Genomic DNA, 23693 nt, shown 5'->3' with positions numbered 1-23693 from the left:
TTTCTGAGAAGTCTATTTTTATTTTCTCTTTAGGAAAATAGGAAATCTGACATGGAAATATCTATTTTTAATATGGGAAAAATCTACCACGAGAGGGAGGAATAAAAATCATCTTGCACAGGATGACTGCATGCTTCATTTGTTCCAGCTGCATTTTAGTCCAAATCTCCATGCTCTAGACGCTATCAGGTGATAACCTCATGCCCTGTGGTGCCACGGATATGCATCTGATTAGTCAATAACTCCTAAAACATTATTTCCCATGAATCCTCCTAGAAAAAGAGTCTCCCCATCAGGATGTCCATTAGCAAAAGGATCAATCACATACTGCACAAGGCATTTCACACTGAGAGTGCTGCAATCTTTTCTCTATGGAGGCTGGATAGTAAAAACTGTTGAAATTGTGAGTTTATTGGTACTGTGCTGAAGAGAACATGCAGGTATCTGTGGCTCACACTGATCAGGACAGAGTTGAAGTCTCATTCAAATCATTACTTCCTTAAAAAAAAAAAAAAAATATCTGCTGACTGACTGGATAGACATCTGAAATCCAAGCTCTTCTCTCCCATCCTAGTGTCTGAGCCACTTACGCAGTCGTCTCCTTCCCTTCTCCCTGATGCAATGAATACTGAATGAAAGGCAGTGCATCACTCCAGAATATTCTGCAGCTTAGCAATTCAAGCATGAAGAATAAAACACATCATTCCTGGACCACGTAAATGTCTTAAGCCACACTCACTATGGATAAAGAGAAAGAAAGAGAAGATGCACCTCTTTTATTTTTCCTCTCCCCCACCCCCAGAACGTTACATCAGGTCAAACAGGAGGTTTGTTACAACACTGTTTGTCCAGAATTGCCGTGCAGGTGAGAGAGGTAGGAAAAATCCATTAGCCCTGAGCAGGCACACAAGCTAAGGAACGAGTTACTCAGCACTGTCCAGATGCACACATGCAGATTTGCTGGTGCTCATTAAATCCTTTTCCTGAAGAAGGCTCAGACACTGGAGGAGAGCTACTAACACAAGTATATGAAGCTTCTGCCTAAGGGGTAAGTGGTTGAGAGTTGACAGCAAAGTGTGGGATTTAATAGCACTCAGATAATCTAAGGAGACAGGAAGACACTAGTCCTTCTATGAAAAGTGACATTATTTCTGCTATTTAGGACATAAATGCATCACATTGCCCATATGACAGACAAAATATCAGAAGTGCAAATTCTCTATTCTCCCCATTTCACTGATGGTAGCAGTGGTAAAAAGAAAAAAAAAAAAAAAAAAAAAAAACCAACTCCCCAGAAGGTGCTGCTCCTGCAAAATACTGGCTGCTGGCAGCCTTCAACTCTTCCTACAGTGTGCTAACCCTGGCGCATGTCAGTTTAAGCTCTTCATTACCTGATTCCAGCAAAGTATGTGGGCTTCCTATTGCAATAATTAGATCATACTGAGATTCTCTGCTAAATCAGTAATCAGCAGATAGACTGCTATAGCTACTGCATAACTAAGTTTGGTTTGGGCTGTAACAAACCACAAAAAACAAGGACTCCCTGCTGATTCAATCATAGCAGAAGCAGAGCCAGGGCTTCAGCTTGTTTCTTAAAATCTAACTCCATTATGTATGAGACCAGCACCGCTATGGAATTCATGTTCCCTTTTCTGTATGTGCCTGCTGAGGCCAGAGCTTCTCACACTTCTGCATTTCACTCTAACCTCCAGTGCAGAAGACATCTTAGCTTGAAGCAGACAATTCTTATTGCTCACTGGTTAGACAGGAGCATTTTATTACTACCTTGTTAAAAACAAACCAGTTCTGGAGCCTACTCAACAGCGCTGGAGAAAGGAAAAAGCACAGCATCCCTGAGGTTCCTGATTACATGAAGCACAGCAGAAGCATCAGCAGCTGAGCATTTCAAAGGAATTCTTCCTCAAAACTGCTTGCGGGGTTTGCTCTTCATCAACCTGTTTGTCCAGTGGCTTGGAGATGCTCCTGGCCCACAGCATTACTACAGAACTAGCAGTGATTTAATTTCATCAGAAAATTCATAGAATCATAGGATCACAAGGTTGGAAACAACCTATAAGATCATCTAGTCCAGCCATCTCCTCGTTACCACTGCCACCACTAGCACTAAAATTCATTTGCCTCCAAAGACTCATCCACACATTTTTTAATTGCAAGTCAACTTATATCCTTGAATGCTTCAGTAAGCTCATTTTAATATATTATTTCAATGAAATCGTTTGAAACTGCATGGCTTGAACAGAAAAATATCATTTTCAAAAAAAAAAAAAAAAAAAAACCTGTTGCTTTCAGAAATCTTCTACCTACAGCTGTCCATTAGTACCAGCCTACGAGCAACAGCAGACAGGGATACTGTCACAAATGAAAGACTTTGGTCTCTCCTGAATTTGAGTGGTCTTTGAGGTCTACTATTTCAGTACTTAGACTTAAGTCAATGAAACCTTGTTTGTATCTTTAGCTTTTACCCACTTCTGAAGAATTTAAAATATAATTACAGAAGAAGTGGTGGCAAAGTGGGTGATCATTTGGTGGGCTTTAATTAGTTACATATCATTAATCCCACTTAATCTGTTGGCACTGCTCAACTAAATTTACCGGGCCTGCAAAGCAGGAATCACAATTCACCATGTAATACAGAGATCCATCTTAATTTCATTTAATCCAGATCCTAAAAATGAGGTAACTGCACAGAAGTCACAAAGACCCAGAAATCACCATCAGACAAGCAAAAAAAAAATTATGTGATGCTGCATTTTGTGCAATTTCAGAGAAGGATCAGATGATGTTTAAATACCCCATCAGACTGCCTTCCCTTGGCTAACATCAGCCAAAACCTACACAAGTGGAGAAGACTGGAGGCAGGGAATTACATTTCTCAGTTGAGGCAACAAATCAGTTTCATTTCTGTTCCAGTATTCTAAAACGAACAAAGTTTAGGTTGCAGATTATTAATGGTAACTGAGATTGCATCAGTAGCCATTAAATTGTCTGTTTTATTTTATTTATTACTATGCTTTGTACCCCTTTAACACAGCTCAGCCTAATCCCCCATGCATGAGTGTTTCTAACTGGATGTACTCCAAAGATAAAGGTCATTCTGACTTCAGGTTTAGTCTGCTATATGGAAGAAACAGATATGCTTCCTTGGAATTATTCACTATAGTGAAAAACGTTAAAAAAATTGCCACGACCAGTTATTTTACTTAATCTGATGGATATCAGATGACAAACTATAAATCTTAATGAAATACAGTTCACAATCACCTAAAATAGAGTCATTTTTATTAAAGCTTAAGTCACTTACTTGTTTTTCATGTTTTGGCGTCATCTTCAATGTCTTGTATTAAAATCTAAATTGACCTATAAAAAAAACACCAAAAAGACGTCAGCTTACCATTTCATCTTTATTTCAAAGGTCATTATTACTTTTCCTGGACATTAGTAAACAGCAGGAAGAGCCACGCGCCATTCTGTACCATGGAAGAAAACATGTTTGCACCATAACTAAGGATTTATTTATTAAAAGATCCCATTCCTATGCCTTTTCAATTCATGATGTGCAGATTCTCTGCTTAGCAGTGACAGAAACACTGGTGTAGTCCCTATCTGGGGATACTTGCAATACTCCTGGCAATCACCCTGTGTCCCAGCGCTCATCCTAGCACCCCTGATCTACACCAAGCTCCCAACAGCACCTGCAGTGGACACCCCTGCTTATCCTTTGAAAAAAAATAAAGCAGAGGCAGCACTGTAACTACAGCATGGTCTGGGAGACACCAGTGTTACCTGGGTGGCCCTGCAAAGAATACATGAAGTTGGCAGAATCCAAAAGCCTCTCTAAACTTCTCTCTGCGACAGAGAGAAATGCTGACAAACCTTTCAGATTCTGCATGTTGGATAAAACTCAGGCTAAGTTTGACAACATTTATGGATTTAGGATTTCCGTGTGGGGAAGCATATACTTAGGCCAAATCCAAAAATCCTGTCATTAACTCATAGTTTAAATCCTCTCATTCACTGGAAATCCTGATAAAATCTTAACAACCTCTGCTGCTGCACAAAACAGTCAGCTTGCCCCGTGTGGACATACACACAGGAAGAACGAGGCAGATTTATTTCTGGCTGGTGTGCATATACTGCCTACATAAATACAATGGCCATAGGAAAATGGAATTACTGGAAGTAGAGTGCTCTGATACTTGTATGCACACATGGGGATGTTCTTTTCAGCAACCTTGAATGTAATTACTAACCAAGACACAGAATGGCATGGGTTGAACCGAAAGAAGAAACGTTCTAAGTTGCAGCACTACAAACATTATCCTCAGTTAATTTAATATCACTGGTTCTCACTTCAGGAAACAAATATAAAACCTCACAGCAGTTTAAAGTTCACAAATGGGAACAGTAAAATGCATTTCCCATTACATGTGCTATCGGCAAGCAGGCTATCAACATAGTAGTAACACTGCAATCAATCTCAACGCTCACCAATGCTGCATTTTCCACCAACTTCAGCAAGTCCAAAAAAGCCCTACAGACAGTTGAAAACACACTGAATAAAGGACTTAGCCGTGCAGCAAGACCAATGTTAAAGGATGTCCTGAAGCATAAGCAGAAGGTGGAAAAGCAGAGCAGTTCAACTGTGTGCTTAAGACACCTGCAAAAAAAAAAAAAACAAAAAACCCTACCCCACTGATGGAGAGAAGCTGCCTGCAGATGATAACAGAAGGCCTTCTGTACTCAAAAACTTTCCACTGGCAGAGAAATGAACAAGTACTCAGAAGGAAAAAAAAAAAAAGTCAGTGGGAAACACCAGATCTGATAAAAACACTTTCTTGCTATGGCCAAAGCTAGTTTTTATCTTGCTTCTTATGTATTTATTATTACTCTTTAGTTTCACACAGTTAATACAACACCTGCTCCTTTCAGTATGCAGTTCTGACAGCTCTACATTGCGTAACCAAGGAAACCTCCAGAGCAGGTTTACAACTGCCAACACCACCACCCAAGCACCAGGAGATACGTCAGACAACTTGCCATGCTTCCTGTGGTAAAAAAAAAAAAAAAAAAAAAAGCCAGAACCAACACACAAAACACACCACACAAACACAACAAAGCAAGCACTTTGGTGTTTTTCTGAGGGATAATACTGAAGTACGACTAAGTCATATTTTATTTCAAGAAAGAGCCACTTGCTCCCAGCCTCAGGCTTCTGTTTGGGCTGGGGACCCGAGCACAGCCCTTCTGGCTGCTTCATAGTAGCTGTGCTCAGCTGCACTGGGATTCCACCACCAGCCCATGGCACAGGCAGCATGCCTGTCTGCTCTGCAATTGGTTGATAACTCCATGTAGCCAACATTTCCCCTCAAGCCATAGATGTGGATCTTCAGTCCAAGAACTATCCATTCACCCACCTTCAGTTAACTGTGAAAATATGACTAAGTGTCTACCCCCTCCCTCCCCCCCCACCAGGTTTAAATAAGCAGTTTATGATTTGTGTTTGTGACCTTGGTCACCATCACAAGTCATACACAATCACAAGCAAACTCCTCAGCTGCCCTTTCAAGGTTGTCCCCATCATAGTACAACACAAAACTTTCTTCCAAGGCTTCAATGTGTTAAAAAGAGAGATCACGAATATCTAAATACATCAAGGTCTTTCCTGCATTCTAGGCCTTGCTTACATTAACACTTGCAGAGAACACCCAAAGAATTTTAATCAACAGCCAGCAGATAGTTGAGCTGCATCCCTACATGCAGTTCCCTATGCCTGCAGGCATCCAACCATGCACGTTCCCAAAAGGCATGTCAACTCTAAGAATGAAGGGACCAAACTATGGAGTAAACCCACTCCAAAGCATGAAGGGAAGTTTGCTACAGCTGTTTCCAATGAAAGGATAAGGAGCAGCAGAAAGCAATGTTACCTCATTTATGTAATAAAACTGCCTGCGGTCTTCAGAATAGCCGTAACAACAGCCATACCCAACAGACAGGTACTGTAGTAGCTGGACATAGCCCAACAGTGAAGAGGTGACTTGCAGTGGAACACCAGACTGCAAGAAAAAGCCTAATTTCTGCATCTTATTCCCCAGTTTTGAAGAAAATATTCAGAAAGCATATAAGGGTAGCACACATTAATACAGATAATACATATAAAATAAGACATTTTGCATTGCCACACCCACCACATTGTAACGCAGTCTGCTGCTTACAGGATTTGGGTACACAGCCCTCATTTTGACAGAGCTGCTGCTTTTGTTGACAGGAATCAACAACCTACCTCAGAAGTACATCCATTACAGGAAAAGCAGTGGGCTCCTCTCACATAAACACCATTTAAGAATCACAAGTCCTGTCAGCTGAAAATCCCAGCCTAGTCATCTGCTCTAGGCCAAACTAGACTGTTCACACCCCACTGCAAAACCATCCTAAGGGCCAGGCAATCTATTTGTGGGCTGAACTCAGCAGTCTTGGCACACCTGGTAACACAGGAGTGTTACACTAAGTGCAAACACAACAGTGCCCACAGAAGGAGCTATCTTTAGTTTTCAGCACCAGCAGATTGACTCTTTTCAGCTTTTATGTGTTAGAACAGATTAGCCCACAACCAGCATCTGCCCTGCTTCAGTTTTAGCTCCTCTGCATCTTACTCAAAAGCTGGTGACCACCCAGTCACTCCAGGCTAACCCAGAGTAAGCAGATGCCTTCTAGATAGCCTTGTCCAGTTTAATGCTTGGGGTTGATATGACTGCACTCAGGAGAGGAGTCATGGGCTCCCCTTTGTACAAAGTACATACAAACAGAAGGGTGAGTAACTTTTAGTGGTTCAGGCTGCAGTATGTCCAGCCTCCTTTCATAAACCCTGCTGGTTGTCTGCTTCACCTTCCTCCAGCAAATAATCATGAGGATCTACTCATTAGAAGTGAAAACCATCAGTGTTTTTAAGTTAACTCTGCACTGCCCACAGTGCTGTGGACTACACAGTGATGTCAACAAAAATAAAGCACTCCTCAAGCAAACCCCTCTTACTTCCCACCTTATATCACTGGCTTTGCATCCCACAAGCAGTAAAAGTACTTCAGTGCTGAGCAGTAAACAAAAGACATTGTCTTCAAGTGCTTTTAGAAGAAAAGGAGCTTTCCCAATCCCCAACAGAATTCACAGGCCATCCCACCTAGCACAACATTAGACACATGCTACCAAGAGTCACCACTTGAATTTCTGACCCAGCTGTCACTGTCAAGATGCTCAGCTAACTACTCTTTTCCTACAAGATTTCACTCCACTTGGTTGCAAAATGTTTCTTTTATGGCCACCAGGCAGAAGATAACCCTGCAAATACTACTCTGCTATTTTCCCCCTACCAGCCCAGCCATTCTGTTTTGCTGCAGTCTTGCTGGCTATTAAGACCTGTTTCATCAAGAGAATGGATTTGGTCTTTGGTTAAAGACCCTTTCATTCATTTCAGAGGAACATAAAAAAAATCAAATAGTTAATCAAATCACCAATTTCCTACCACACTCCAAAAAACATTGCATGAATTACAGTGTGAAGTACAGGTCACAGATCTCCAATTTCAGTAACGCTACAGCCGCTTTGAACTGCATAAACTTGACACCATATTGCTGCCTGGCAGAATGACTCACACGCAAGCTCAATTATAAAGCAAAAAGAAAGGGTTTGTGAATAGGTGTTAAGATATACAGACTCCAATCTGGTCTTGTAAGATCTTACATGCTGTATCTGAAAAGGGTCCCTGTTCAGACAATATATCCTTTTATTTCTTCCACAACTTAACATTTCTTACATGAACTGAAAATTTTATTTCATCAAAACAAATTAAACCACCCTAATGATACCATCTTCCCCCACGTATCTCTATCTATTTGGTAATAACAAATTTTATTTAGCACAGGAAAGAAGGATTGATGGAAGCTATATTTTGCCGCTGAGTAAGTGTAACAGAAGCCAGCAAACACAATGCAGATTTACTTCAACATTTCTTTTTCAATCTCATAAATGCAAATGCTGACATCATCTAACCTGTTTTTTTTCCTGACTCATTCCTTGTAACATTTTGGATCTCACATGCCAGAAGTTTCTCATTTGTGCTCATTTCAGATGCCTTTAATTTATCACATGATTTTTCTCTGCTCTCAGGCTCTCTGCTGCTTGAATTGCTGTTGCAGTGGTGCATGTTTTATCTTGGCCTCCTTCCTGTTGGGGATTTCCGTATTCTACTAAGACAGTTATTTTTGTGAAGCGTGACCCAATCACAGCAAGGAAGTGTGATGCTTGGCCTTATCCTCTGAATGAAATTGAGAGAAAAGTGACAGTCCTGGCCATAACCACAAAATTAGAACTGCCAGCCTAATTGTGTGCATCCAGTGAGATAGCTGGTAAGGACAGGGCACAGAGTCAGAAATAAAAATCAGTTTGGTAATTGCATCCTGAGATAAATCAGTCCTGAACAGTGACTGTACCTGCATCTCAGAGCAGCGAGAAGATACATGTATTCAGTCAACACTGCAAACTCACCAAGCATTTTGATCAGCTCTGTTCAAACTGCTGTGATTCTTAGGTCTTAAGTTGACCAGCTGGATGCCCCACGTCTGTCCATCCTCTAATACAGTGGAAACTCACCAATGCTCTCTTCTGCTAAAGAAATCATCAGATGGCCTATCATTACTGCAAAATCCTAGTGCTGTTTCATGTGTAGTTGTGCTCATATATTACACTAGTTTATCGTACTTGATTTTCTAACAGTTAAGTTAAACATTTAAGAATGTATTGGCAGTGTATTCAACTGGGCATCTTGGTTGTTGAACAGGCTAGTCTGTTGCAAAAGAAAAACAGAATTTTTGAAGCATCAACAATGAGCTGTGAAAAGCTCACTTAAAGACCTTATGTAGGCAAGACTCTTCCACCCCTACTGTAAGATTTAACCTGGGGCTAACCACAGGGAATAGATACTCTCTTCCTGGCAAGCAGGCCTAACAGATCTTCCTCTCACATCTGCCTGCGATCACTAGTGAAATAGCAGTCAGAAGGTTTCCTCTCTGAGGATCAGAGCCTAGGACAGCTCAGTCCTAGTGGTTTTGCATAAAACAGACCTTCATAAATCCCCTGAAGGAGTATTTTGGGTAGAAATCCTCTCTGATTTTTCAGTCTCGCTGCCCCAAGCCAGCTTCAATGTCTGGGAGGCAGAGCAACCACGTAAGGCTCCTGGCTGCTGTCCTTCCTAGCAGACCCCACCTTTGTCTGCAGATGGGAGTCAAAGGGCTTCTTTGTCTTATCACAGATTTGCTTTCCTGTCTCCCCAACAGCCCTCCTGAGTCAATTCCACAGTTACACAGAGACCAATCTTCACAACAACCTATCTAACATAATGAATATAAGACAGCCATAAGTTCTTGGGGAGCAGACCAGCTCATGTCATAGTCATTAAATGGTGGGCTCATCATCAGTTCACATCTAAAGACATATGAGAGTATTTTGGAGTTGTGTTCCTCCACGCCACAAGCATACATGTAGCTGTTCTCAAAGCAAATGTAACCTCAATGACACCATGCTCTGATGCAACTATTTAAATACATATATGAATGCCCAGCTTGTCACAGGCAGCGCTATCAAGATTCTCTACTGCGCTCAATGCTCATGGCAATGTATTTCTTAGCTGTTTCCCTTCTCCCTGTAAACACTCCCAACCACACAACTTACAACCTTGCCTTTTAATGCCTCATTAGTAGAATTTCATTTCTTCTGGGAAGCAGCACACAGCTCTTGGGAAAACAAAGCCTTCCCTTCAGGGAAGATAGCTGAAGAACTCAAACAGGTACCAGAGTCATGACTAATCAAAAAAACACACATTCCCATTATGCAATTAAAATGATGAGGCTATTAGAAGGCCCAGAGTTATAATCCCGTGGTTGTGGTGTACAAACATGGCAAAGTAAGCTAACAGGTAGCATCCTGAGGCAAAGGAGGAGCAGGAACTCGAATCTGCAGAGCCTAACGTGTTGGCAGCACTGCACAGGAAGGTCAGGGTTCACTACTCACCGCAATAAAACAGACGCTTTGCTGCAGTGTGAATCACCTGCTCTGCATTGAAGTGTAGAACACCTCCAGGTGAGCATGCCCTCCTAGAGAGCTCTCTGGCAGGAAAGGAAGGGAGAGGAAGTAGTAATTTTCTGAAGCCACAAAACAAGTCACTGGAGAGAAGATCTGTAACAAAATCATCACTGGTTTATTTCCAAATAAATTAAATGCATCAGTGTGCACCCTGCCAAGGCTCTCTGTGGCAAGCCATTGTGCCTGTCATAAACACTGCTGCCATGAATATGATGGAGCAGGTGCATCCTCCTGGGCAGACATATGAGGTCATTCTGAGTACAGGTTTTTACAAGTTCAGTTCTATCAACAAATGCACCTCTTCTGTCAGGTACCAGGAGATGCTTGGAAATGACTCATGCTGAAGTGCCAGTGAGACGGTGAGCATACACTGACAGCAACACCTGCACAATACCAGTCCCAAGACAAAACCTGCTTAAAGGCAGCTGTTAGTAGAACAGAAGAAAATAAACAAGAAGGTAGGATCATCTAGACAACCATCCCCTAGTCACTGAAGAAGTGTGTATTGCAGGTGAGTACGGAGCCAGGACGGAAGACAGAGCACGGGCTACCTACTTCTCTAGCACATGCTACATGGGAAATGCACCCAGCAAAGTCTTCAGGCATTTAAGGTATCTGCCAAGACCATTTGTGTTGGCTTACTTGGATTATCATAGAATCATTTAGGCTGGAAAAGACCTTCAAGATCACCAAGTCCAACCACTTAACACTACCAAAGCTAAGACTAAACCATGTCCCTGAGAGCCATAACCACACACCTCTTAAATACTTCCAGAGATGGCAACTCCACCACTTCCCTGGGCAGCCTCTTGAGCAACATCTTTGTGGAAAGATTTCTCCTAAGATCCAATCTAAACTTCCTTGGTACATTTCTCTCAAGTCTCCCAATGATCCCCCATCCTGCCGAAATTTGGACAAGTAGGATACAGATAACTAGACATGAGTGCTCAGCATCTTTGCGGATGCTCACCAGGCATTGCACACAGTATGAAAGGATTGCCCGAGGGATCCTGCTCCATCTGCAGTGCCTCATCACAGAGTTGATCTCTGGACTTGGACTGCTCCAAGGCATTTCGGCTCTGCGGTCTCTTTGCAGCCTCTCCTTTTGCTCTTCCTTTCCCACAGGACTGGGCTGCAAGAGCCCAAATTGTGGCTGATCAAGGCTGTGTGCAAGCCAGAGCTTTTGCTGAGAAGCAGAGCATGATGATGGGCTGCTCTCTGCAAGAGGAGTGGCCACTCATGCAGCCACTACTGAAGTAAGCTTTTCATTTTTCCTTCTTCATTCCTACATACAAGCAAATCATGAAAGTTTCATAACCATATAGATAAATAAAGAAATCACTTTTCTTCCCCTAAGCTAGGAAAAAGCTCATTAAAAGCATTTATATACTTAAATATTGCCTAGATGTAGCAAGTAATGCCACCAATACAGAAATCCAGTGCAAAATACTGTGCACTAGTGCATATAGTTTGCTTTAACTTTTTTCTTTTTTTTTTTTTTCTTCAAATGAAGAAGCAAACACAGCATGACTTGCTTCTCTATCTCTAGAGTTACTCTGCCAAACAGTCAGGAAATTCCTAAAGAATGCAGCTGTTCTTTCCTCTTGTATTTTCAGTACCAGATGAACACAAGTTGCCGAGTTATCTTTTTCAGACAATAAGAAGATGCAAAATCTCTAAGAAAAGAAAAAATAATCACGATATCCTAAGTTAACCAGATCTCCTATATCTCTCTGTTTACAGAAACCAAAAGCTGATGCACACTACATGCCAGATGCACGGAAGTAAGACCCATGTGATACATTGCAAAGCCATGATACACTGATGCACCTGTCCTACCCTGCCTACCTGCTCACCCAAACAAGGCACAGAAAGCCTCCTCAAACAGTCTACACTGCCAAGTAAACACTCATTGTCTTTTTCAGGATTTACTTAAAAAAAAAAAACACAACAAAATACCACACAATCCAACAGAGAAGCATCTCCCTTCATATGAATAAATTACAAAGCTATATGATCAAAGCAAAGAAGGTTTCAGTTGCTTGAAATGATGGCTATTAGGAAAACTCTTTAATGAATTTTTGCTCAAAGGGTCTGCAAGCCTGATTCCACTCTACTGTCACAACGACCCTACTTTTTATAACAGTGCTCTTGACAATTATATTTTATTACACAGGATCAGAGGCAGAGCAGAACAAGTGGTGAAACAAGCCTATCTGGCATAACTGGGGTTGCTCAACTAGGAACAGGATGTGGGAAACTTCAGAACAACACCTGCCATGACCCTCTCCAAGCAGGAAAAGCTATTTTCTAAGAGTGTCACGTGCTGGAGCAGCATGAGCTCTGTAAGAATTTCTAGGAGCACAAACCTTGCCCTTATGGCGTTCCAGTCCTCACCTGTTCAGTGCTACCACCTTACAGAATGCTACTGGTCCCTGCTAGATGATGACAGGCACTGACAGAAGACGCATCATGCCATACTTCTCACCTGACGTCTTGATGTCATGCTCCATCTCCTGTGCGTGAGAATTACTCGGCCTGACCTGAATGGGAAATCCCAGGGCACTCGGAACCCACAGCAGAGCAGAGCAAAGCACCACTGGCATCAGACCTAACATTGTTTCTATGCTGGAAGCCATGCAGTGCTACAGGCACACAACCATCCAGAAAGGAACAAAGGAAAAAAACAGAAAACTGATTGTCAAGATGGGACCCAGGTAATATTTCATGGAACACTGTAGTAGTACTGCAGCAGCCTTCCAGAGGGCTATTCCTGACTGACTGCAGCAAAAGCTTTTATTTTTTTTTTCTTAAAATTAAAAAAAAAAAGAAAAAAAAAAAGAAAAAATACATCATTGAAACCAATTACTATATAAAAACTACTGCAGCTGGTAGTCACAAAACAGCTCACTTTAGGAAGGAGAATCTACTAGCTGGCAATTGCTGCTTTTCAGTGGTGTAGAAGCATTAATCCTTAAATCCAGCAGCTCACATTAACAGCAGCTAAGCTACAGAGAGACATAAAGGAAATAAGAACTACAACATCAATGTAATTTATAATGGGCTTTCCACTTGTATGAGCACTCAGAGGTGCTTTATTAAACAAATATTTTTGTCTGTACTTAAAGTCTCTTGCTTTCTGTTTATTTCACAAATTCCTTGGGACCCACAACCGCCTTTCTGCCTGTGTTTGCACAGCTTTTACACCACAAGGCAACTGAATAAGGCTTCTAGGTGCTGCTCACTCCTAATTAATTACACTATAGCACTGGAAATACTATGGTGTTAGTACTTAGCATTTATAGAACATATATCTCCTTTAAATATACATACATACACACACAAAATTTAGAATGACAACAGTCATAAAGCTCACACTGACTACAAGCCCTTAAAAGTACGTTAATGTGAGTACAGTGCACAGATAGAAGTTCTTCAAATTGAAATTAACTGAGGATAAAGCCTGCTTAGATTGAACATAACATACGCACAGTGAACAACAGACTTCAAGATTTCAAGTCAGTCATTACAAACTTCCATAATATCATAGGCTGAGTTATTTTTGCCTTTTCTTACCAAGATGACAGTAGCATTTCCATTTTGCTACAGGGAGGCATGCTTAGCTTGTGACACTCAAGCTTGTCCCGACATCACTTTTAGTTTCAATTCCCCCAGCACTCATAGGAAGAACGTCCTCTTTGCTCCACCCAGTGCCTGACAACCTCAGAAGAGGACTGGGAAACACGAACTCAAGCCGCTGTTTCACTTGTACCGTTAGTAAGCGAGTCTGTGCAACGTTAGGGCCAGCCGCATGGGCGGCGGTGATGCGGCCACGGGCTGGGTGGAAACCCTAAAGTACCTGGATGGACCAGAGCCAGCCCTTGGCGGGCTCACACAGCACTCCAGCCCGCTTTTACCTTCTGACCACTGCCGAAGGAATCGGGCAATGTTTACCCGGCATTGCCACGCACTCGGAGGGGCTGCGAGGATGTGGACCACGCGTCTCCTCCGTGCGCACACAGCACAACCAGGCAACCCGCGCAGAACCGAGCGGAGCAGGCAGCCGCCCATCCCAGCGCCCGGCCCGAGCCCCGCGGCCCGGCCTTCCTTCCCCACGTGCTCCACAGCGCTCGGGTTTTCAGCGCTGTAACACGCTGACACAAACGAAGGCAGACCCCGACTAACAGGAAGGCACAGCACGTTAATACAGATCAACACGCCACACGCCATTATATACGTTATATTTACGCTAGGTACGGGCGCGCAGAGTTTTTGAGCGTCAGTATAACGCCGATAGCGCCGAAGGGAGCGGGCAATAAACGGGTTGGTTCAAAACAAGGACATTAATTACGTAAACCAACGTTCCTTACTGCCAGCACCGAAACGAGCCGCTAACGTAGCCCTGCAACACGGGCTGAAGACAACCCAGCGCGGGCAGCAGCCCCACGGATCCCAAAGCCACGGACCCCACAGGGACGATCCCACCCCGCGCAGCCGTGAGGAGGCGACCCACGGGAGCTGCAGCCCCGACCCTACCGTCTTGGCCAAGCCGCCCGCGGTGACACCAACACGGCCTGAGCAGCCCCACGAGCAGCCCGCCGATCAACCAGCGCCGCGCACAGCTCCACAGAGGCGCCGCCGCCGCCCCTTAAGCCGGGAGGCGGAGCGCACGTCAGCGGCCTCGGGCGGGGCCGAGCTGCCCCGCGCTTGCCCGCCGCCATCACCTGGCGCCGCGGTTCTCCTCCTCGAGATCCCTCGGGGCGGGACGGGGCAGCGCTGAGCCCTGCGGGCTGTGAGGGAGGAGCCCCGCGCTTGTCAGCCTAAGGCAATGTACGCTAATTAGAGGAAAGAAAGGCGATAATTCTGTGTTACAAGAAATGGCACCGGTTTGTGTGTCTGAAGGGCTGCAACACACTCACCCGTGTACCGTTACAGAATCTGAGCAACTCCCCTGCCTTCCAGAAAGGAAGAATCGATTGAATGTATTTTTACCTCCTTCCTGCGTGCTGAAAAGCCCAGAGCCTTACCTTGGCCTTTCCATCTTATGTGGGGTCTGAACTTTCTCATCGGAGTTGAAAATACGTAGCAAAGTCCTGGAATAAAAAATCTTGCTAAAGAAAAATAATTACTCTTAATTTGTCATAAAGCAGAATACCCAACGACTTCAGCCAGATAGCCATAAGAACAAACCCATACAGAAAGGTGTAGAGATCAATAAGAACACAACGCATCCATAATAACAAAGTACGGAGGATTCCAGGAGCAATACATGAATGTGTAAGTTTGCATGGACTAACTTGCAATTAAACAGATTTCTTCAGGGCTGCTTGGTATCACCTACTTTCCAGAAAGCAGAGCTTTTTATACTCTAGTGTAACAAAAATGATTATCAGTCAGATCTATAAATCTCTCATAGTTATCTCTGCACATGTGTGAGACATGTGGCCGCTAATCTACATGATTTTTTCCACAAGGCTGTGGTGTGCAGGTGTGTATCTTCCAGGAAAGAAAGGAGGTTGGAAACCATCAGGACTTGCTGAGTCAGTGGTTTGCAGTGAGCAGCATAGCATACATATGGTGATCACAGAACCCTAATACAGCATCCTAGGAAAACTATGGGAAGAAAGGAAGACAAATAGGAAAAACACCATAGTCTAGAAAGAGAAAACAAATACTCTGAGGAAAGGGATAGAAGAGGGAGACAAGCCTTGTAAAACTGTTGTAAACAGGGGAAGGTGATGAATTAGTTCTGTTGCCAGTTCAGAGTTTAAATAGAGAATTTGCGTACCTGTGTATCTGCAGTGAAGTTCTTGTGCTGCTTTTGTCCATTTTGTCACACTGGTGGCATCGTGTCACGACATGAAGCCCAGAAGTGCATTTCTACCAAGGTTTTTCCAAGTTTCTCAGGGTGCAGCTGTAGTGCTGGTGGGAACTGTGGAGGTTTGCTGCTGATGTTATCTGAGGTCTTCCTTTCTGCTCTTTGCGGAGCATTCCCAGGATGTGCAGAAGAAATGTTCTGCCTGAAATGCAATAAGAAGCTGCTCTCCAGCCAGGGGTGGTGCCAGACTGGTAATACAAACCTGCTGAAGTGGACAGTGTGAAGGGTGGGTCTTCTGTTCAAACTCTGGCGTGGGTTTCTTAGGCATTACTTCGAGGAACCACAAATAAATGATGGCAGCAGTTGTGTTACAGGTTGCGGTTTTAAAAAGTGCTTGGTGCTTTGGTTTTGTGAGAGGTGCAAGAATTAAGAGTGAGAAAAAGAAAGGAACTCTTCAAAAATGTCCTGGGACTATGTTCTCTTGTGGGAATCATCCTGGATTTGGCAAGGTTGTTTGCAATAAAGCATGGAATGAACACATTTGCTGGCATCCTGCTAATAATTTGTATCCCCTTACTGGCTATGTATAGCAGGAAGGGATTTAACATATGCAAAAACGTTCAGAAGAGTATGCTACTCTTTTAGGCAGGCTGGATAGATGTCCTGAGATATACAGTTGTGCAGGAATTGCTTTGTTCTTTTGTGTGAGCACAGCTAAGGGAGAAGTTCTGGTGAAGAGAAAGAACAAGCAATTTATCAGTACACCAGAAATGTTAATGCCACAAGTATAGTAGCTTTAAACTTGATTTTCCAAGCGCAGTGCTCTCATGTTCAGTACTATCTGCTAAGTTTGCAGTCTCAGAGGTGCCTGCCTCGGAGAAACATTCTGCTTAAGCAAAATTGGGTCAGACAGAGGGGGGGGGGGGGAGAGGAGAGAGAAAGGTGTTAGCATTTACATGGAACATAAAAAGGATCATTCATTTTGTTCCCCCCCCCCCCCCCCCCCCCCCCCCCCCCCCCCCGATAATTCCCATTTTCTGTATTATATCTGTTATGAAGGCAGGTTAAAATGTGGCCTCTGTGTTTCTAGTGTGAGGAGGAAGAAAACTATCATGTGAGAAGAACAAATAATGGAAACTAAATGAAATGTATGCCGTCTTTTCAAGTCCAGCAAAGCAAAATGCTCCATTAAAAACTGAAAACCATCAGAAAGATCAGAAAGAGCTACAGTGAAACAAACAACAGCATTCTTAAGGGCACTCCTCCTTTATGTATTATTTAGCAGCAGAGGAATGCAGACTCTGCTTTCCCTTCTCCCTTCTAACTTTGTTTCTTACAAGGTGCTTGCTGTTTCCTTGTTTTATTTCTGGGCTATTTGGGTTCTGTTTACTTTTGCTTTTCTAGGCCAGATTTAACAGAATAATATGGAGTCACAATCTTTATGTGCACAGATCCCCCAGACTGACAAAGTCAGCATCTAGAGCTTGAATAGTAGAATATACAGCTTTCAGATTCTGCTTGATACTTAGGATTATTTCAGATGGTGACAGTGTTATCTTTTTATTTCCCAGTTTCCTCTCCTGCTTCTGGCTCTTTGTACTGAGATGCAAGTCACAAGGCTGCGTTGCTGCCTGCCCTATTTTCCCTGCCTACTCTAGGGACTTCTGGTCCCTTGGCCCTCTGTAGTCAAGGCAGATATCAGTATCTCCACAGAGCTTAGATTCAATAAGATTTGTCCTCTGAAAACGGCTGTGCTTCCAGTACCTGCAAGCCAGCCACGGTCAAGTGTAAGCCTTGAGTGGGAGGCATCTGGGTCAGACTGCCTAAGGATGGCAGTTTTGTCTTCTGATTTGAATAGTCTTGACCACGAGCTGGCATTTAGTTAGTGCAAAGATGTGCCATGGCACATAGTCTGCAGATGTGGGCTACTCTTTGCTCCCCACCGTTGTCCTGATGCACTGGGACAAACAGGTGGAATAAGCACAAACTTGCAGTATTCCCAGTCCAAATACTCTCAGTTAATATGTCAAATTAGTTTTTCTTTTGATGCAAAGAAACCCATGAAATTTTTCATGTGCAATTTATTCCAAATCTGAAAAACCATGAAAAAATTAACCAGCCATTATCAGTTCTGGAGAGAAACCTGCAGTAAGCAGATTGCATTTGTGTGTTGCTAAATGAGCATCTGTTTCATTTGGCAGATTGACTCACAATTTTCACCACTCTTCTGAAGCCTCTGGGACTCTTCAGAGCCAGAGGGACAGGTGGGGCTGGCCTAGGGCGGCAACTTCTGCAGTGGCTTTCCTGATAGTGTCCATGCAATTATTTGTTAAGACACCTTTTTGTTGCCTGCAGGCAAAAGGTAGCCAGGAGCAGTAAGAAGCAGGGAGAGCCTGGAGCAGAGTCGAAGCCAGGAGGGACAAATTTTTTTGAGAGGCATTTGGTTTGATACTTTTTATCTGAGATGAATGCAGACAGGAGGGGTGGAGTTGACAGTAGATATTTTAAGAGGAGCAAGGGGAAGAAAATGAGTTACAAGTTAGGTGACAAGCAGCAGCAGCAATGTAATGAGGAGAAGCAGGTTGGGAAAGATTGGGATTTACTGGGGCTGGCATTATTGGCAGAATGGTAGTGTTAATGGGGAGGGAAGCACTTTTCATAACAGCTGGAGGGTGTGCACTTATTCTAATCAGGTGGAGAGAGGAAAGAACATTTCCCATTGGTACTCTGGCAGCAAAGGACCAGGTCTCTGGTCTGTGTTAATGATCTGGCAGATGAACAGATTGACACGCGTCAGCTAAGTTGCATTTCTCTGGCATTGGTTCATGTCAATTCTGTGTTGTAATGTCTAGTTTAGTAAGAAAGAAAGAGGTAAGCTAAATGCTAACGGTATGTGATTGTACAGTATGTTATGGTACAGTATGAGGCTTACCTGACAAGGTTTTGGTTGTTGGGCCTGTGGGGGTGGCCTCTGTGAGAAGAGCCCAGCACTGTCTAATGTCAGAGTAGAGGCAGCTCCAGCTTCTCCAAAAAGGGCCCGCTGGTGGCCAGAGCTGAGCCATGAATGATGCTGGTGGGCCTCAGAGAGAAAAGATTTAAGAAAAGGGAAAACTGCTGATCAATAGCAGCTGGGAGAGAAGGTGAGGAATGAGAGAGAAGCAGCCATGCAGGCACCGAGATCAGTGCAGAAGGAAGGCAGGAGCTGTTCTGAGTGCAGAGCAGAAGTTCCCTGCAGCCCAGGAGAGGCTCATGCCGCAGCAGGCTGTTCCCCTGCAGCCCATGGGCACCACACAGCAGGTCTCCACATACAGCTGTGGAGGAGCCCACGGTGGGGCAGGAGGTGTGGAGAGCTGGATTTCTGTACCCCGTTGCAGCAGAATATTCTCTAGTCCACTATTCTCTAGTCATCATTCTCTAGTCATCTAGTGGATGAAATCTACTGAGCCATGGCACCCAGAGATGATCCATCAGAATCCTTCTGGACTCTATTTTAGGTCTATCTCAGCTGACCTAGTTCAGTCTTTCAGTAGTGAGCCCCATGTATTGGTTTCCTCCTGCTGCTATTTGTTTTGCAAATTTACAGGGAAGGAGTAGCACACTTTGCACTGCTTTGCACTAATCTGTGTACACTGGTCCCTGTGAAATGATCCAGTATGGGGGGATTTGAAACCCAGCAGAGCCCAAGAGATGAACTTACTGTCCACAACGGATGCTTTTGGCTGCTTTTAGCATATTTGAATTTTCTTGTGTATTGGGCTACCCCATGCTATTGTATACTTATTGCAAGGAAGTGTCCCCCAAGGACCTGAAGCAACACAGATCCACTGCTGTAGCTGTTTTCTGCATGAGCAGGTCCTGTGGTGAGCATCAGCACCCTGTCTGCTCTTAGTGGCTTCACAGGGGCTTTATTCAATATGTTGCATGGCCAAAAATCTCAGGCCCAGGTTTGCCTGGAGTACATAGTGCTGAATTAGAGATGCTTTCAGATGTTTGAGGGAGTCTTCAGGTCCTGCTTGTGGCTAACTTCTTTCTGATTCCACATTCCAAAATAATTCCTTTGGTTTGTTTAATTGCCTTATGCTCACCAGTGTGGATATTAGCATAACTTCTACAGCAGAAAGAGTGGTAAGAACTTCCAAATTGCTACAAAGCTCATTGGTATGGCCTTATGATTTGTTGGTATAGTAACACAGGTAAGGAGGATTGCAGTGCCTCCCATCTTAGATCAGCTTCTGACATGAGATCCTCCCATGTACTTGCCCTGATTTCAGCCAAATTATTCTGGGGTGCTCTCTCTCATCTCGTTGGCACATTTAAGCAAGGAAACAAAAGTATTTTTGCAAAGATTTTTTTTCCCTAAAAACATTGTATGACTTAAACGGAAGCATTTTGCTACACTAACATTCTGACTACGGGTGTGTCGTGTAGTACTGGGGGCACAGCTGGAATTACTGCTCTCCAGGGAGCACGTCAGCACTCCCACACCTGTAGCTCTCCCCTGCCCCTTTAGAGCACACTGCCTTTCATGTCAGAAAGAGCTCAGGCCTTGGTACATCAGCCTCTATTCAGACCAATGGCACAGATACAAAGCCCAGCTCTCACCCAGTACAGGAACCAGGAAGGCATGCAAATGTTGCATGAGAGCCTGCTGTATTGTCTGAGCGGTGAGGTATGAGGGGCAGACAAGAAGTTGGTTCCCTTTTTTCCTTATTCAAAGCAGACACAGCAGCAGGCAGCCTGCAGCAGCTGTAACTCATCTGTTTCAGATGGCGAGCAATGCAGGGGATCATAAGGAGGAGCAGGAGTCCTTCGAGTTCAGTTCTCCTCTACCATGAAGTATCTTTTAAATGTGCATTTCTGTCTTCAAAATTTACTCCCAAGTTGCTGGCTTTATGCACATACATTGTCCTCTACAAAACTGACTTTTAGCACTGCATTTAGCTTCATTTTTGCCTTTACAATGCACTGCCTATCAAATCAAATCGTCTCTTTTTCAAAACAACAGCATCTCTTACATACAGAGCAATTCATATATATTATTTGAAAGAGTGAGGGATGAGAAACTGAGTCTGCAACAGTCTGTGTTGCAGTATTTATCACAATAATGGAAAGAAACAGGAAATACTCCATATGTCTTCTTCTGCATAATGTTCCCAGAATATGGCATCGTAATTCTGCCCGAATGGGTAAAGCTCCCTCTGCTCTTTGCACCATTTTCTTTAGCTGCTCTGCAGCATCCTCAGCCTTCATCACCAGCTCAGCTCCATGAGTCAGCCCAGCGGTCACTGGTGCTACTGCAGCGAAAGGAACCGCTTCCAGTGCAACTTCAGCACAAAAACCTTCCTGGAGATGATTTATCGAGGCATAATCTTTTAACCAGCTTGAAATACCTGCATTTTATGGAGGCACCATTTCTAACCATTGAGAAGCTTTCCCAAATCTATGTTTACCAGCATTTGCTGTGGGTTCTCCTAAGGATCTCATGCAGCAGACCAATGGATTCCCCTGGCACTCAGCCCCACAGTGGAGCAGGCAGCCTGCAGGAATCCACCTCCACTCTCTGCTGCTGCCCCACGGCTGTCTTGGATGAAACAAGCAGCTCCAGACTCCTGTCCAAGCGTTCAGTAAAGCAGCTTTGATACCACTTGAAGGAAGCCTACAGCAACTTGTGTCTCTCAGGCCACTGTACCACCACCAACCCGAACAGCAGTCATGAAACCAGTGGTAGGAAGGCAACTGTGACTCCCACAGAGATCAGCTCTAGAAGCAGTTCTTTCCCATAAGCGTTATTGGTGGATAAGAGATTGTTACAATAGCTTTTCTCTGCTAAGAGTTTTTTTATATATTTGTTACATTTCCAGTGTTCAGTATGGGTCTTGTGTCTGCCATGGGATAAAGAGAACCAAGGCCTCTTTATTCAAACTGTGAACCATATTTAAGCAGTAGATATTAAACACAAATTGTTAGCTTTGTTTCCCAGGCTCTTCCTTTCCCTTCAAGTCAACATAACATCCCCTCACTGAAGGCACAGTCCTTCACATCAGCTCTGGCTGCTGATCTACTGGAAGCAAACAGATCAGCACGCAACAAGGGGAATTGGGTTCCTGAAGGGGCATTGGCACTTGGAACCATCCTGAAGAAGTGGCCATTCACATTTGAAACTCTTGGGCACTGCTTCTCAGCCATTCTAAACAGCATCACAAGGCTGTACAGAAACATTTTTCTCTCTTCTCTACGACTGTCTGCATTACACCATAGCAGCCAGGCTTGTGGCACCTTCCATCGCCTCCGGTTCACCCACCAAGAACACCCGAAGAACTGTTTGGTTAGTGGCATTCAGAAGGGTGGTGCAGAGTGCTGGGAAGCAGCACCCATGGGGCCAGGTGTGGGCTGTGCAGGTACAGCCTGGAGAACCACCGCCAATGGCTTGGCTTGCAGATTCAGCCACAGCGTTTGAAATAAAAGCAGCTGAACGGGAGGTGTTTAATTGCTACACCTAGCAACGTGTTTAAATGCTTAAAGCAACTGTATCCTGAACTACCGCTGGAAGAGTAGGACCAGCTGTGAGTCAGCACCTCACTCAAAAAACCTACCAAAAAAAAATGTAGGTTTAACAAGTTGTCTTTTTTTTCCCCCCAAAGGTGCATATCATATGTTTCCTAAGCAGGACGTGCACAATACTGACGGACATGGCATCTTCGGGTCTGCAACAATTAAAAGTAGTAACAGAATTTCAAAGGAAAGCCCACAAATGCAATCTCCCAAATATTTAGAGATCTGTGGAGCATTATTCTATTAAAGCAAAAGCCTTAAACGTCTCTGTGGATTAATACTGTAACTACTGACATTGCAATGGCACTCAGGTAAGCAGAAGCGTTTCAGTTGTTGAGGCTTGACGGTGGAAAAAGCAAATGGTTTCAGGTTTTTTTAGCTTCTCAATGCATTTACTACAAGCAACGCTTTGCAGTTCCAGGAAAACCAACATCACAATTACTTCCTTGCCTTTTGATTGTTATTTTAAAAGGCAAAGTAAGCACTTGATGCATTCCTTGTATTTCAGATTGAGCAGTCTCATTCTGTCCAAGTAATACATTTTTTTCTACAGAAAGTTCTGCCTTGATGAGTGCTGACTCAAGGCTCAGCTTTTTTTGACATTGACTTTGCAGCAAAACTCCATACAGACTTTAACTACATGCAGAACAATGCACCTGAAGAAAACCACCTGGGGAAGGAGGAACCAGAGGCTAACAATGCCTGCCCTAGTCTACAAAGCCTGAGTGATGGGTACATAAACTAAGGACAAGCCCAACAACACAACACCCCGAAGGGCTGTCTTTGCACTGAATAAAAACCATTGTGCAGACAGCACAGAGAATGTAAACACCTGACCACACACTAAAACCCTCATCTCCTAACAGAATACACCATAATAGGCTCTCAAACAACGTGCCAACACCAGCATCCTCAGAAGTAAGAATAGGAACTCCCATCTGGACAGTGCCATCTGGAGCAATGGGAATCATCTCCAATTTTCTCACCACGTTAACACTAATAAATCCCACAGCACTTTACAAGGAAGAAAAGCACCACTCCTGCTTGTATGGGGGTAGATCAACAGCAGGCTCTCTCTCTGAGAGAAGTGCTCCAGTTTTGCCTGTTTAACCATCTGTCATTTATTTGAAATAAGAGCCCAGAATGGCTTGATAAGAGTCCCTGAAAAGGA

At 43.7% G+C, this 23693-nt stretch overlaps 1 protein-coding gene across 1 annotated transcript in view; it reads right to left on the bottom strand.

The window, feature by feature from the left end:
• Nucleotides 1-14873, bottom strand: part of SNX10 (sorting nexin 10) — a 30336-nt gene extending 15463 nt beyond the window's left edge. The window contains 3 exon segments of the mRNA XM_048951446.1: nucleotides 10081-10175; nucleotides 14689-14735; nucleotides 14737-14873. Of these exon segments, the coding sequence (XP_048807403.1) occupies nucleotides 10081-10175; nucleotides 14689-14735; nucleotides 14737-14873 (279 nt within the window).
• Between the last annotated feature and the right edge of the window lie 8820 nt (nucleotides 14874-23693).

The sequence above is a fragment of the Lagopus muta genome, chromosome 7, assembly GCF_023343835.1.
Source record: "Lagopus muta isolate bLagMut1 chromosome 7, bLagMut1 primary, whole genome shotgun sequence".
In the NCBI taxonomy this organism is placed as follows: domain Eukaryota; kingdom Metazoa; phylum Chordata; class Aves; order Galliformes; family Phasianidae; genus Lagopus; species Lagopus muta.
This window is presented reverse-complemented; position numbering and strand designations above follow the sequence as displayed.